General features: G+C 38.2%; 1 protein-coding gene and 1 long non-coding RNA gene across 2 annotated transcripts; one reads left to right on the top strand and one right to left on the bottom strand.

The window, feature by feature from the left end:
* Nucleotides 1-984: 984 nt before the first annotated feature.
* Nucleotides 985-4366, bottom strand: LOC135263489 (zona pellucida sperm-binding protein 3-like). Its single transcript, XM_064351584.1, has 8 exons — nt 3935-4366; nt 3102-3217; nt 2877-2980; nt 2153-2330; nt 1836-1956; nt 1423-1508; nt 1271-1341; nt 985-1082 (listed from the first exon to the last, which is right to left on the bottom strand). Exons 1-8 carry the CDS (start codon nt 4358-4360, stop codon nt 1030-1032), a joined length of 1155 nt encoding a protein of 384 aa, XP_064207654.1. The 5' UTR covers nt 4361-4366; the 3' UTR covers nt 985-1029.
* A 4998-nt stretch (nt 4367-9364) lies between these two features.
* LOC135263484 (uncharacterized) lies at nt 9365-14758 on the top strand. Its single transcript, XR_010332477.1, has 7 exons — nt 9365-9593; nt 9998-10099; nt 10440-10457; nt 11972-12025; nt 12609-12733; nt 13435-13512; nt 13710-14758. It is a non-coding gene; the product is annotated as an uncharacterized LOC135263484 (long non-coding RNA).
* The last annotated feature ends 2084 nt before the right edge of the window (nt 14759-16842 follow it).

Genomic DNA, 16842 nt, shown 5'->3' with positions numbered 1-16842 from the left:
TCAATTTTAAAAATGGAGATTTAATACAAAAACAAATCCAGGACTACGTTTAATATGCATCTGCAAAATCAGCCCTCAATGTATTTCAGTATTATGATTCTTGCAGCCTATAACAGTAATAGAAACTCTACTTCCCTCCCCCCCCCCCCCAATTTTGGAATTTCCAGCTGTATTAATCAGCACTCATTGTTGCAACCTCTATCAATTCTAAAGAGTGCAGAGGAAGATGCTTCATGTGCAACAGGTGAACGCGCAGTCATCCGATTGACCAGTGGGGGTTGCTAGAGCACGAGGCATGGTCATCCCAGCCTACTAAAATCCCCTGGATGACACTGGAGCCAGATGTTCATCATTCTGTGGGACACCCATCTAATCAGCATTAGCATTGAATCTGGATCATGCCAGACTGTTTTAGTCCAGTGCATGGATGGACCCAACATAACAGCAGGAGCCACCCAGCAGCCCCCATATGAACTCCTATTGACTAACATTGTTTCCTGAGAGAACCGTAGTCTCATGACTGGCTGAAAAAGGTTCAGCCCATATGGAATCACACTGATAATCAGATACGTTTTAACAGCGCTCCTTTCCGTTTTACACCAGGGAAACCAACTGCACATCAGGCATTTAACCCAGCAGGAGCCTGGACTTCAAATATTTCTACAGTAAGGAATTCAGTTTCCTGCAGTTATTATAGTTATTTTTTTTCTAAAAAAAAAAAAAAAAAAAATTAGGTGTACAATTCACACTTATACCTAAGCAAAGTTATACCTATTGTAGCTCTCTTGCAGGAATGTTGTAAAGCACTTGTCTCTGAGTTTTGTAATGCACTTGTTGTAAGTCGCTCTGGATAAGAGCGTCTGCTAAGAACCTATAATGTAATGTAATGTAATATTACACTGGCCAAATGGCAGTAATATAGCAACCAACATTTTACAAGTAGACCAAGCATAGGACAACAGCACAAAGTTGTAGGAACACAAAGCCAGTCGCATGTCACTTTATTGGCGCAAAAGAAATCACTGGAGTTCAGTCCTTTTTGGCCACAGTAAAGGGTCCCAATCCCAAAGTATATAGAACACCTGAAACATAAAAGGTTATGAACCCGTTTAGTCAATCCATTTACTCCACACAAAAACATTGGTTGCAATAAACTACCATATAGGGATACCCAAAGCAGCTTGAAAAACCCCTGGTCTATAGACCTAGTGAGATGAGATTTAGTTGGACAGCCATTATCTCAGGCTTGCTGAAGGAGCACAGGACTTACCAGTATCGCTGCCCTGGCAGGTAGAGTCGCAGCAGCTGCACACTGCATCTTCACCATCCACACTCTGCCACCTGAAATCAAGCAATGCGATGCATTAGAATGCAACAAAAATCTTCCGAATTGGACAATTTTGGCCCAGAACATTCACTCACCGTCCATTAACATAGGAGCAGGCTTTGTTCATGGCATCAGTGCTCTCGGAGGCTGCAGTCACCCTCAGTTGACACGCAATATAAATCTACAAAATGTAGAAATGTGCTGACAAGTGTCCCAGTTTTAGATCCAAAACCAAATCGGAAGGAAACAAATACACTTCATAGGCTCAGTTCAGTGAGGGCAGGTCAGTACAATAATGCTCAAAGTTTCAACCCAAGCTTTTGTCCACAGCTCCTTGACAATGGCTTGGGCAGAAACAGTACTGCATGAGCATGCACTCACAATGAGAACCAGTGTGGAAGACTGGATATGGCAACTACAAATTGAGAAATTAAACTGCCAGGGTACACGGTGAGCTGGCGGCACTCTGAAGCTGAAATCAGGAACAGCCAAGGCACAGCACACTCACCTCACTCTCAGGGAAGCCCTCAGGGAACACAAAGGCATCCATCTTTACCTGGAGCTTTTCATCCAAGAACCTGGGCATGAACTGAGCATGGGATCCTTTAACATGAGCATCGGAGAGACACCTGGAGGCAAAGAAAAAAAATTGTCATTAAATAAAATGGCATTATACAAAATCTATTTTATTCCATTTTAAATCATGAAAGTGACAAAGCTCTACAGCCCACTAAGAGAGTAGGTATTGGGCACTGCTTATTGTACAACTAACATTCACGTCCAGGGCAAGGTTTCAGTTTAAAATCCAAAGCTCCAGATGCTCACCCATGGTTCTGAATGAAGGCATATCTGGGTTCAGAGTTCATGTCAGGATCCATAGTTGCAATGCAGGTGTCCATAAAGATTCGCAGGGGCACGTGGCTGGAAAGGCTGACCAAAGCTTCAATGTGCAAAAGCTCCCCAAACACATACTTTTTGGAAGAGCTTTCAGAGCGCCAATCAGCTGTATAGACAGATGTAAGCCCAGATGTAAGCCCAAATGAGTCCTCCAAATCCCAGCTCATCAAGAAACCCATCTCAATCTGATCCTAGGGATGCACCAGCTGCTGGTTTTCCAAAATGTAAATGCAACTGCAATTTTGAGTTGTTCCTAGACACTTGAAGGGAACATCTTGATTTAGGCAGTTCTAAACCCATACGCCACAGAACTAAACAGCTGTACCATCTTACATTGGCCAATTAAGTGAATGAGCTAGAAGCTGTTCAAATAATCATGTAGTGGTTATCGAGACGTTCAAATTTGCAATGAGCAATTGCTCCTGTACAGTAAAAGGAAGATGTATCCTCTAAAGACCACTCAAATTGCTTTAAGTCATGAGTGGCATATTCATGGCAGTCAGGTCATCCACTTATGTTCTATAGAAAGTCTCGAATGACCGATCAGTCAAATCTGTACTTATTCCTTGTCTGCTCTGACACAAATACCACACAAACAAGCGTAAAGCCCACATACAGGAAGCAGGAATGAGAACACTTTAATAAATCCTACCAGCCATAAGCCTTAGGGAGAAGTCCAGGAGATCTAGTGCAGCCACAGTGGAGGTGAAAGGGGCCCAAGTTGGATAAACTGCTTCACTGCTCACAACATGCCTCCTAAACAGAATTGGAAGGAAAAGGAAAGTCACACTAATCAGCTGTATTTAGACTTGTTAAATTGTATTCTGTTTAATTACCAAATGCTTTCAGTTTCACAATGTGGCAGAAGCATTCATACCTCAGGTAGTGGCATGCAATGGGAATAATGGCACTACTTGTCCTGATGATGCCACTGCTGGTGGGCATGGGAGATACACTCAGCACATTAGAGTAGACCAAGGAGTCCTCCTCGATCTATAAATATTGGGAAAGAATCATGTTGAGCAGGACCAGGAAATCATTTTTAAACAAACAGGGCCCTTGGTGTGGTCAGCATGACATCAGAACAGTGTTGTAGTAAAGTGACATAATTACAAAGGCAAGTCAAGCCTGAAGTTCAAGTCCAACTCACCCTTAAGCTCAAGTCGGGTTTAGTCTCCAGCACTCAAGTTTGATACCAAGTGCAAGTAACCAGGCCAAGTCCCCATTCAAAGTTCTCTGAATGAGGACTTGGACTGGTGGTACTCAATGTTCTGAAGAGTGTAATTACATTTTACAGAAACTACCATTTAAAAAAAAAAAAAAAAAAAAAAAAAAAAAAAGCGAAACACCGAATCCCCGTATTCAGCATGAATTTCCCATTATACAGGAACTACTAAACAAAATTCAAGTCAGTCAAAAAAAAAAAAAAAAAAAAAAACCAAATCAGCAAGCTTAAACCCAAAGTTTAGACTTTAGATATGGCAGATTAGTCAAATGTGTTTATTCTCCCACTTGCCATATTGTAATCTCAAAACAGAAGCAAGCTGTGAACAGACATCAACTCTTGCAAAATGATGAAGTGGTTATGGTAGGCTATCCTCATTAATGCGATGTCTAAAGTGGCGAAAACGATAGGATGTAGGCCAAATGCTAAGGCTCCAGACTGCGGCAAGGTGTGGACTAGAATTGTGGTCTACGGGTCGTACTTACGGTCAACAAGGTACCACATTCGTGCAGGCTTGCTTCGATCACATATTCAATGTCGCTGAACGCAAAAGCCCTACAAGAGGAACCCGACGACGGGTCTCGTCCCAGCTGCAACTCCTCGGTTGAAATACGAATTCCGTTGTTGTGCAAGTCAGCTTTCACGATTAAGGTCATGTTCTTCTCGTTACATAACAAAGATAGGGGAGCGCTCTGGTCCAAATGTTCGAACTTCTGAGCCTGTGGCTCGTTACGACGACCGGATTTGTGGCGCGTTTGGCTTCCCTCTTCAGGAGACAAGCCTACATAGTTCCCGTTTACGCAACCGCATAACAAAATTAAAAAGGTTACCCAGGAAAATACTTTATCCACTCCCATTGTGCCTTTGCATGTAGCTACAAAACGAACAAAATTCCACACCGTTAAAAGCATCAGATCAAGCTAGAACCCGCTAAATTTATACCTGAACCAATATTCCTATCAGTCTCTTATCCAATCATTAATGTCCACGTGAGAATGCATAGTCTTTGGGTCGGATAATTAAAGGCCTATTGATAGTTGAAAACTACCTCTGACTTTCAGTAAACTTGCGTATTTGATTGCATCATCCATGTACCACATGTTCTTCTTTTTCAAAATAAGCAAATAGGCTACATTCAAGTGACCGACTAGGCCTACTACTTTCATGTTTTCAGGTTAAATCTTTTAAATTAAGGTATAATGCATGTACGTGTTAAACTCGTCGGTAAAAGCTCATGTTCGCCATGTTTGTACACGTGATGAAGGCGGTTAAGCTTATTATAATACCATATTTTTCATTGGGTTCAAGTGTTCTGCGCTTTCCTCAGAAATGCCCGACCAAATCCAGGTTCAGAAGTTTCTGTGACGTAAGGTTTGAACACACTATGAAAACTTTTTAAAAATTAATGAACGAGAAATTAATGTGTTTGTAATTCTCTAGGGTTATGCCTATATATTTTTTGAGGTCGGCCTACATCCATCACTTTTGTTGAGTTAACAATATTCCTACAAACTTACATTAACATAGGCCTACATTGGAAAAATAGACAAATAGCCTATTATAATAACAACAGACTGAATAGCCTAAGTTATGCCCACAGTGCATTGGTGCCCCCTACTGATTCTTTGTGAATTATTTTACATAGGCTACTTTTCCCCAGACCATTACAAATGAAATAGACACGAACCTGACTGGCAAGCACTTGCCACAACAGCATTTCCATTCTGTGGTAAAGATGATTTGGTATACTGATGCTTAAGTACGGACACTAAGTTTTATCAACGAACAAACATTTAAAACAATTGCAGGTTTTAGACCTGCTAAAGAAATTGCACCTGGATATGCGGTAAAAATTGGCGTCAGTGAAGCCTACTGGCGACATCAAGTGGATCTAGTCGGTATTACGGTATATATATATATATATATATATATATATATATATTATTTTTATTTTTATTTTTATTTTTTATTTTATTTATTTATTTATTTATTTTTTCCTTTTCTTTCCTTGCTGTTATGAAGTCAAATTAAAACATATTTAAACAGGGTTTTTTCTAGCACACCTAACTCTCACTAATGTCAAAATGAAAATATTAACTTTTAAAAACATGAAAATGACATTATTGACAAGTATTCACCCCTTTCACAGCCGAAATTAGGCCAGGTTTTTCCATGTTCTTACTCTAAATACGTTTGCACAAATCCACCTGTGTTGATTCCGAATCCACCTGTGTTCAACTGCATCCCACGTGGTACTGAAAAAGTATGTAACAGTATCTAAATGTATGGTTTCACACAACACAAGTTTAGCTCTGCTAGGTAACTGGTTAAATATGTCAGAGGTTTGACTTGGACGTGAAATAACCTATTTACTTATAAATGATTAGATTAATAGATTAAATAATTCTTAATTTTCCGTTTTACAGAGATGTGTCCTTTTCTGCCAGAGGGGCCAGAGCTCTGGCGGTTTAGCCGTAGTTTCTCCCCTGTCTGTGAGAGCGTTTCTCCTCCCTGGGCTCTGCTCTGTGGCTCTATTGGGAGGGGCTTCGTGCGCAGCTTGCGGTTCATCGGGAGCTCTGCTGAGGGCGGTGGCTCTGCTCTGTAGAACAAGATGACCTTATATGGGCCTGATTCCAGCAGCCTTTTCACTATCTGCACTTCCTTTTTATGCATGCCCAGGTTACAGGTTAGCTGCAGGCTAAACTCAAACTTGATTACCTCATCTCGTTACCAGATTTTAAAAGAAGGATAATTGATATTTTGTCTGTGACCTGTTCTTGTTTTAAACCTTGAACTTATGTAACACTATTTTACTTTATGTGTTTTATCATGTTGGTTGTTTTATTGTGTGTGCTACTGTTGTCATTGTTGTTGTTTTGTATGCTGTTGTATACTGCTTTGGCCCTGTCTTGGCTAGGTCTCACTTGTAAAAGAGGTTTTAATCTCAATGTGACTTCCTAGTCAAATAAAGGTTTATTATATGCCCGTTACACTCTGGGTAGTGTGGGCTCGATGTGACGTGTAAGTGTTTTCCTAAGAATGGGCAATACTCCTTGTAATCAAACTTCCTACCATTGTCAGGTGTCAAACCCATGCCTTGTAAAGCTTTGGTATTTCTGATTGGCAAAGATACATCAAAATGTATCTTGTTACAAAATACTAAATACCCCCGAACTAAATGTATCAAAATAAAATACAAAATACTGGACCCAGAAAATGTACCAAGATAAAATACATGTATTTTGTATTTTCAAAATACAGCAAAATACATTTGTAACATTGAGTATTTGTTAAAAATGGCAGAACATTCAGATTTTTATAATGTACACAAGGCTCTGGTGAGAGTTTGAACCATACAGGAAGGAAGAACAGTAAGTAGAATGCTACTGTATATGCATATGCCTGGACTGTGTATGTACATATTTTACCCAGGCATAAACACACTTGCACACATATCCACACGTGCACACGAGAACACTCATACCATTTTCACACAGTATATCCTCAAAATGCCAGACAGATTTCACTTTACAGTTCAACCTTTCTTCTTGGACTTGAAATGAAGAAATCACTAGAAATAACAAGAAGCTGTGTTCAAACACGTGGATTAAATGCTTCAACAGAGCTTTCTTTTTTTACCAACTGCCTCCTTCATTTTTTAATTAATCTTCTGTCATTTAGCAATCAAACATGCACAGTATAAAACCTGAGGGTAAAAAGGATACGCACAAATCACCAGTCGTGGTAAACAAAAACGGTACTCAAGAAAAAGCATTGTTATTGTCACAGAACATGGTTCTGTGTTTCCGTCTGTCTTTCCTTGTTTGGGCCACCAGATGGCGGCACTTCTGTTTTGTGTCCTGCTCCCCCTGTTTAATTGTATTATTGCTTTCAATTGTTCTATCATTGTTTTTGGGTTGTCTTGTTTTCCCTTCCCTCTCTGTGGCCTGATTGTTCATGGTGCCCTCCTGTGTCTCGTCAGTGTCTGGTCTATTTAAGTTCCCTTCTTCCTTGACTCAGGTGCTGGATCCTTGGTTGTGTTTGTTTGTGTGTGCGCGCCTCTGATCATGTTTCTGCCCCGTGTGTACCTGCCCATGTTCTGTTTTCCATGTGCTTTTGGATTTTTGGATTTTCTTTGTTTCCTGTGTGTTTTTTTTTTTTTTTTAAGTTTTCCTTTGTTTTTGAGTTGCCCTGCGAGGCTTTTTGTTCCCTGCTTTAGTTCCTGTTTTGTAAAGTAAAGTCTGTTTCTATTCACCGTTCGGAGTTTTGTGTTTTTCCCCCTCACTTTGCGTTTGGGTCCTAACCCCCCACGCACCTGACAGTTGCATTATAATTATATTGACTCAAGTTGAAGTAAAAGTACTCATAAAAAAACTACTTGAGTAAGAGTGAAACCACTATTTTGTATTTTGAGTATTTTGAACACAAAATTACTCCACTCTAAAGTATCTTGCTACAAATGACATTTGAATTTTTTCAGCCCTGTCAAATACAAATGACAAAATACTCAAAAGTAATTGAAATACGTATTTCAAATACAAGTAACAGAAATACTGCCCTTCTCTGCTGACCACCTGCTTTGCTGTCATGTCTGAAAAGAACGCATGCTCAGGCTAGGTTGCAGGATTGCCAATAATAACCAGAAAGTCATTGACCATAAAGTGGAACATGTCTGTTGCCACCTTGCCTCAGAGCCTCTCTGGTTTCCTGTGCGACATGAGTAACACATTTCACATTTTCGTACATTTCCATGTCTCTGTTCACATTATGGCCAATTATCTGGGTCATAATATTTGAGCACAGTCTCCCTTATCAGACTGTTTTTAAGTTCTCGCCATTCCTTCCCATGCTAATGTGACCACTGCCATTTTGTTTCTGTTTCCTGCAAGCTTCTTTGTACCCTGGTGTTTGATGACATGTTAGGGATAAACCTACTCATGTAGTTGACTAGGCCCAATGCATGCAGTACCTCAAATTTCCTCAACTGCCCTCACTTTCTTTGGATCAGTCTGGACCCCTAATGCTGATCTCACGTGCAAATAAGCTCTGTCGCATCTAATTCACATTTCTGTTTATTCACCCTGAGCCCTGTTTTTCAAGCCTGTTCCATGTGCTTTCCTTAGCCTGGAATTATGTTCTAACAGACTGCTACCCCATGTTATGACATCATCTGGAAACACGCCCACTCCCTCCATGCTTTCAAACAGCTGTGTCACAGTTCTGTGAAATACCTTTGGTCCTAAACAAATCCCAAAGGGCAAACTAAGAAAACGAAAGGGCAAACAAAGTGCCTCCCAATGGGATATTGAAAGCGCATGACGTTGCACTCTCCTCATCCAACTTAATCTGAAAAGTAACATGCTTCTGCCACAAGGCTTGTATTGTCTGATATTTTGGGCAGTCTGTAATGCTTCCTTTTGATCCCCTCACTCAAGTCCTTTGGGTAAATGCATGTCCCCATTTTTTCTGCAATCACCAGTGAGTTAACCCATTCAGTTGGCTCCTCAATTCATTTCACACCTTGTTTCACAGGTCAGTCGGTCACTGCAGCTCAGCTTTCAGTCTGTTCCTTAGAGCTAAAGGCACCTTCCTTGCTGGGCGAATAACTGATTCTGCTTTTTCCTTGAGCCTTGAGCTGAATCACATGCAGTCCTGGCCGCTTGCCTATTCTACTGAATACGTCCAGCAAGTCTCTTATTCAAAGTCCTTGCACTGCCATTTCGTTATTTAGCTGTGGGTTCTGTCTGGCGGTGCAAGCTCTCTGTCCAAAACCTGTACTATTTTAATCAGCCCAAGCTTCTCATATGTATGTAAATCCAGCTTGCTTCATAATAAACACTTAATTCGCTGGAAAGTATGTCATTTCCTTTGCCAAACCACAAAGAGCAAGTTTCAGAAGAGATATGAGAAGTGACACTGAAACAGAACTTTATTCCTTTTGGCTAACTGACAGAAGAGGTTACTACTGGAGGTAACAGTCAACAAAACATTTCTTCAACAGGCAGATTTGTTCCCGTGGCTCAATGGGATCTGCTCAAAGAGGAAATGACATAGACAATATTTATCAAAACCCTATAAGTGTGGAGTCTCCTTACCAGACTTTTCAGTTACAACATCCAGGGAAGAATATCCAGAAGAGTGTGGGTGAGTTTTTACTGTCCAATGAGAGAATATTTCTTAGTGCAAAAGAAAAGATGCCAAACTACTATATATACACTTAAATGCAAAATATTGTCCTATTGTTTGTTGTTCTTGTTGCTGTTGTCGTTCTCTGTTGTTGATGTTCCCTGTTGTTGTTTGTGACTGAGAGAGCTCACACAGAAAATCTGTACTGGAAGCAAATTCCACCATCCTGGTTGTGTGACAATAAAAGTATCTTGTATATTGTATCTTGTATCTTTATGATAATATCTTCTACATGCCCACATATTTACAATATATGGCAGTACAGTCCATGAGGCTAGTTCTATTATTTGATAGGCAGACATAAATGTATATTGTCCTTTTATCAACAATAATATAAACTGCCCTGTGGTTTTGTATGTCAGGACCATATTCGACAGGAAGAGGATCAAGAATTTTAGTCATCGTCCTGTGTTTCATAAATACCCTGCTCCTGGTCATCAACCTTGTGGTATTAGGAGTGCATTGTGAGTAATAATTTAAGTTGGTATGCAACAATGACAGGAATTTTTAATGTTAAATAATTTTTAATTTTAAAATATGAATCTTTGAAAAAATATATAATATTAATTTTTTATCATGAGATATTTGGTAATGTATCTTAGAAAAAGAGTGGTAAGGAACTAAAGATTCTGTGAGGGCACAAACCAGAAAATAATGTAGATGACAAACAATTATGTTAGAAAGAATAGCAGAATATAGAATTATGAAAAATGTAAAGTAAGATGTGGAGTAAAAAAAGGAGGAGGTGGAGGTGAAAATAATGGATGTTAATTGTAAATCTGACAGTAGTTTCTCCTTCCACAGATTCCAAGTCTAATGCTGGTAAGAAGCCTTGAATCTTGTTCATCAAATGAGCATTGATATTTTCTGATATTTTCTTATCTGAAATATTTCCACACCTGTTTCACACCTGGGGCCTCATTTATTTTAAAAAAAAGTTCTTAGATTTATACTTGAACTTTGTCTTAAGATCATTTCCGACGGTGTGCGTACGTTCGATTCATGAGAGATACTGAGCATAAAAAACTTTGCTTATGCAGGTTCTAAGAAGCCCATTTGTAACTTACACACCTGTGATCTATAAATCTCAAATTAACTTAAAATTGACGGCACCTGAACATGCCTTACAATCAGCAATTTCCTCTTTTATGTAATGCTAGCACAAATGAAGTTTTAGTCAGGAATAACCATGAACCAAAAGAGAAAAGCAAACTTTTTGGAAGACGAGATCACGGTGATGGTAGAGGAAATTGAAGACAGGCAACACGTATTATTCGGTGGACTAAATAGTGGGTTGACAAACAAAGCCAAAAAGGTAGCTTGGGAATGTGTCGCCACTGCAGTGAACGAGGTGGGGCAGCAAGACAGAACTGTGGCTGATCTAAAAAAGAAATGGTCTGACCTTAAACTGCAAGGGGAAAGAAATAGCCATACATAACCAGCAGGAAAATCATTTACGTCAAGTCTAGACTTTGCGTAGAGATAAGATCATTTCCACGTCAAATTAAGGTTTTATAAATAACTACTTATATGTGGTTTTCTGCGTAAGTCATACTTCAGATCAAAATTGATCGTAAGTCCGTTTTATAAATGAGGCCCCTGATTAACCAAACACATAAATGTAGCTCAAGCACATGCTTTAAAATTAACATGAAATGTATTGTATTTGTCAGACTCTCCCTGGAAAGGCCACCTGTTATATGCAATAATATTTGCAGATATTTTTTGTTTTTAATAAAGGAAGAGTTTGAGTTCAGAACTGACTACATTACCCAAGGTGCAGGCAATGAGACTAGACCACTACTGTAATTACCCCAGCACTGCTGTAATTCTTCATTATTGTAGCCTAGCTCTTAAAATTCAGTTGTCATTATACTTACATTACGGCTTGTCTTTTTAACAGTATGCTAACTTATTGCACAATATTGTATTTTCACCAGCTGAGGAAGTAGTTGGTTGTCACATCAAGCTGACCATGTAGGCATGGCAGTAAATGTTTGTTGTTCTCAATAGTGCTACATGGTCATTGGACATTTAGATAAGATAAGAGGGATGGATTTGACTTTGGCTGAGTGTAAAAAAAGCATGGTGCATATAGGAAGCATTTGGTGAATGGCCTTGGAAGAATATGCTTCATAATTAGGGATATGTTACTGGGGGTCTGACATTATCCCAGACAGTGATCACTCCTTCCTGTTAGAATGTGTTTACATGCCTTAACTTTGTGATACGTTTTTTGTGCTACTGAGGCCAATTTCTCATTGGGTTAAGTAATCTAATTCTTGTTCTTGTTCTTTCTTTTGTTCTCATACACCATTTTGGATCATATCATCAAGATAACACCCATTTGGCAGGATATGGCCAAACGTACCTTCTGGATAACCAGAATGGTTAGTCTCTCTTAAAAATTTGATGATTTTGATGATGTCCAAACCTGGGCATACTTGAGATGAAATTTCATGTCATTCAGTGTTACCCCTGAAAATCTGTGAAAAAATGTTGTAATTTAAAAACTTTTATTGTATGTAAATACTTATTATTACATGCCTGTGAAAGGAAAGTCAGTCCGTATAACCAAAGCAATCAATTTAGTGTGACCAAAAATTCCAAGGGAGAACAAGAGTGCTGATGCCGTGGAAAAGATTTCATTTTACAAAATTATGGCAGAGTGTTCAATTTGAGCTCTTACTGCATCTTGTTTAATGTAATATAAAGGTAGCAAGGTGCAAAAAAGGTGGAAAACAGTGTACTTCTTTTAGATCAGAAAACTTAATCTAAAATTATGGTCATGTGTCGCGATCAATTTGCTTTCCAGCTTTCTTTATGGGTAATGCACAGAAAATAGATTGTTTTATTATATACATTATTGGTCACAGCAAATAATTGTTTGAATGAAGGGAGTTGTTCAACGTTTTTTTGATGATCTGTAAAAAAATAATAATAATAATGATCATGTTCTGTGTCACCATGCAGGTTTTTGGCATCTACGCGACAACATTTTTTATCTGTTTTGGCATGGCCAGGGGGACTGCCAGGAGGCTGAAAGCTTCTGCAACAAGAAAAATGCTACTCTTGTCACACTACGCAAGCACAACCGGGTATTTACAGACACTGCCACATGGAGTCAAAATAATGTGTGCATGTGTTTGTGTGAATGTATGCTGCACATACAAACACTCATATACGCATACTGTGAGGACCACTCTGAGGACACTACGTGGTTGTTTTCATTATTTATCAAGAACAAATGCAATTATGATACTCCAATTGCACTTCTTATTCAAGAATACCTTATTGAGAACAGTTATAAATCAACATGTTGACACATTTCCAAAACATTCATTTGAAATAGGAAGCTATGGAACTATTTGGTTTGTCCACTATGTCCACTATTGATTGTCACATGTATTATTCCATTCATATATGAACAAATGTGAGTTCCTGAAGCTCAGTATGCAAATATCCTAAATTACATATCCTCATAATAATTGAATTAATCTGCCATTCTCCCTGATAATCTTGCTACTGCTACTGGTCTTGCAAAATATATGCCTACACCCTGTTTTAAAAAAAAACATATTATTAAAAAATAATGCATTCTTGAATAAGAAGTATAAACTTCTCTTTGGTAGTGTTCTCAGACCTTTTGTCCCCGCTGTATATACACATTTAAGCTCATAAGCATATGTATAGATAAATTATATGATTACACAGGTATACTCATGCACACGCACACATGCATATGTACATACTTTACTGTATATACAGTGTATGAGTAAGTGATCTTTTGACCCTATAGGACTGGATGATATCAGTGGCCAATGGAAAGCAGTTGTGGGTGAAAGCAGATATCCACTCTTTTTCTGGTCAAAGCCCGGTAAGTCCCACTCTAAAGGTGCTGACTGGTGGGTGCAAAGACAATGCCTCCTTTTCAATCCTGTACTCTGCACATAAATGAAAGAAAGGATCTTGAATATGCCGTATTACATTAAAGTATGGTTCATCAAGTTTCATTTCCTCTGTTGGTTAGCTGGAGTGGTCAGCTGAGCTCTTCTGCTTTGTTCTCTGAACCAGGATGAAGAGGCCTGTCCCTGTGAGCTTCTTTTGGCCTCAGATCGCTTTGCTGCAGCAGACTGTGAGAACGTTCATAGCTGGGTGTGTGAAAGAGAGGAATATACTCCTACAATTATGATTGATCACCCAATACTAAACTGATATTGACTCCCGAACCAAGGGGTGTATTTCTGGATTTCATACTTTTTAATCACAATCATGCACACCTGATATAGCATGTTAGTCAAATGTATTGATTAAGCTCAGTAATAAGGCTGCATTGTTTTGCTTTGCATGGGACACTTTTTGAGGAACAGTGCAAAAAAAACCCCCAAAAAACATTAGTGAATCCCTATGAGGTGCAGTAATGACCTGGTGTACCCTTTTGGGATCCACTGATTATTTTCCATTTTAAATTGTAAGATGTTTCCTTTTCTCGTATACTTACAATATGTCCATTCAGTGCCAGTGGTACAATACAGTATTTTGACAAAGGTGACAAAGTCTTATTTAACATAATTAATACTTGCATAGGAATGTACTGAAAAAAATAAATACATGCCATTTTTTTGTTCTCTGGCACAGTGGTACAATTTATGTTTGTAAAATAAATGTATAATAAACATATAATTGATTATGTAGGCTATGAGAAATGTGCTTTCCAACATCTTCTTTTGTTTGGAAAAAGCATCTGCCAAAGAAATATAATGTAATGTAATGTCATTTCCAGGATATGAGCGATTTGCTATATTTATTTCAATGTCCAATTTCTAAAGTACTGTATTTTTTCCATGGCAGAAGAAGTGTTAGAGAATCTATTTTCAACAAAGACGTGGAAATATAAAACCTAAAATAATCGAAAAATAGTCCCAGCGTTCAAAAAAATAACATCAAATGCGATGAAAACTGAGTGAGTGCACATTTAAGTCAAAATTAGTGAGTAATTTCTGAGTGGTGCAGAATGGACTTACAGTATGATTATATTTTGTAAATGGCAATAGATGTTTCATTTATAAAGATAAATATGTCAATCTCACATTGTCATGATTAGAAATAAACACATGACTGTATCTGGGAATACATTTGTATGAGACACTGCGACAATTTCACCCATTACACCCATTTATTGTTTTTATTTATTACGTACTTTGGGCCCAACAGTTGTTTGTATTGCTCAGTAATTTGTTTTCAATCAAGCCAAAATTCTTTGCTCAAAGCTAATGGCATGCCAAAATCTGGGATTTAAATAACCGTTCTGCACTTAATAATTTGTCGAAGGAGTCTGGTAATTTATGAAGAATGAATGAAGAGTTATTCATCGTTATATTGTTAATATAAAAAAAAGACATTGCATATGAAAGAACAAATTGCTAAATGTCGCCAGTTAAAAATAGCGGTGACCAATGCATATACATATGTCTAATGAAATGATTAGACTGTAGCAAGTTTCAAATATCTGCGAAACCAATTTTTTTCTTTGGTGAATTTTTACATTTATAAAAATCCTTGAGCTCTTTAGCACCACAATGTGGTTTTCAGCATGGGATTGTCATTACACACACTTGGTTTCAATACTTTATGTATACAGTTTTTTTTTTTTTTTTTGTAAAAATTCATTGTCATATTGTGGGCACAGTTTTAACCATAGCAACTTGCTTTATATTACTCTTAAATATATATGTTTTGTGCAAATCGATCAAAGTATCTACAAGATACTTTTTAAGGTTTTTTTAAAAGATTCAAAATAGTGGAAATCTAACCACACTTTCTTTGTGGTTAGGATGAACATGTTCTCAGAGGAGTAGAATCTAGGAAAAAGTTTTTTGATTCTAGGTCAATGGGGTCAGGAGTTATGACCGGTTGCATTTTCAAATGTTTGCTGTAGTGCTTGTTGTGAAGTTGCCAATCTGGCCAAAATGACTGAATTACCATTTGGAGTAACCCTGTATCAATGTGCCAAGTACCATTTCCATAAGGGTATGGCTTCAGTTGTTCAAATACAGATTTGATATAATTGCTATTTACTATTTACTTCTGTGGCACATATACTCAGACTGTTTTATTAGTAAAACTAAAGGTAAGATAAAACTGAATTAGTTATCCTCAATATATTTAACAGACTTCTTTCTGGATCTCCCTCTTTTTTGTTTAAATTTACAGTAAAAACACAATATCAATCTCTTTGTGACATCATCAGTATTAGCTCAGCCTATTAGTGACATCATGATCTTAATTTATTCTAGATGTATTTTTGTAAGTCACAAAAAAGCAGTGCAGAACTCTAATTCATTCAATTTTTTTGGCACTTAAAAAAAAAGACCATGCCTTGTCATGGTGTCCAAAAATCAACACATGCTGGCTAATAGTAGAACTGACATTGCATCGACATTCAAATTCATTTCAACTAAAGATTCTTTGCAACCATATAAAAATCTCTGTTTCAGCATTTACAGTACCATTGCACAATCTTGTAAAGAAATGTCCCAGGAAGTGTCAAAATAATATCACATGATCTTCACGGAATTGTTGCTAGCTTCACAGAGCTTACCATTCCATGTTGCAATGTTGATCACATGACAGCAAAACAGAAGCTGATTTCAGAATGGGTTGTCTGGCAACAAAGCACATTCACTGTCAGCTGCCCGGCATTTTCTGTGCTAACAGGCCACCCTCATTGGTGCGATTGCAAATATGGATTGAGCGAATGACATTGATTAAGTCTGTTATAGTGGTTGAAACTGCTCAGTCTATTTTTGATACTATTGACAGGAAGCGAAGACTTAGTCAGACTTAGACAAGCAAGTCTTAGCTGTGGGAGTCCATTGGGGTAGGCCCTATGTCAGTAGAAGCACCATGGTAAGCACCATGCCAGTGAAATATTATTATCTATCATGTTCTTGTGGTGCATTACCCATAACATATTGTCTTGGTTGGTACTAGTCAGTTTACATTTAGTGCTTTATTGATGGTGCACTATCGCTAGTCTGGAAATATTATTAGCCAGGCCTGGCTCCGTTGCTTACATAACTGGTGGTTGCCCTGGATAAGAGAATGAATGTACTGAATGATTAAGAGCCTGTGTTTCTACTACTGAATTAAATGTTAGCCCTTTCACACCTCAGTTTTAGGACAGCTAGCTACTTGTGATATTTCA

The sequence above is a fragment of the Anguilla rostrata genome, chromosome 9 (assembly GCF_018555375.3).
Source record: "Anguilla rostrata isolate EN2019 chromosome 9, ASM1855537v3, whole genome shotgun sequence".
Lineage (NCBI taxonomy): Eukaryota > Metazoa > Chordata > Actinopteri > Anguilliformes > Anguillidae > Anguilla > Anguilla rostrata.
This window is presented reverse-complemented; position numbering and strand designations above follow the sequence as displayed.

What these genes read in the sequence shown, in the direction of transcription:
- LOC135263489 (XM_064351584.1), bottom strand. Translation starts at nt 4,360, where the DNA reads ATGCTTTTAACGGTGTGGAATTTTGTTCGTTTTGTAGCTACATGCAAA. An exon ending in ATTGCATGCCACTACCTGAG is followed by an intron (nt 2,981 to 3,101) that starts GTATGAATGCTT and finishes AATTCTGTTTAG; the next exon opens with GAGGCATGTTGTGAGCAGTG. An exon ending in CTCCCTAAGGCTTATGGCTG is followed by an intron (nt 2,331 to 2,876) that starts GTAGGATTTATT and finishes CTGTCTATACAG; the next exon opens with CTGATTGGCGCTCTGAAAGC.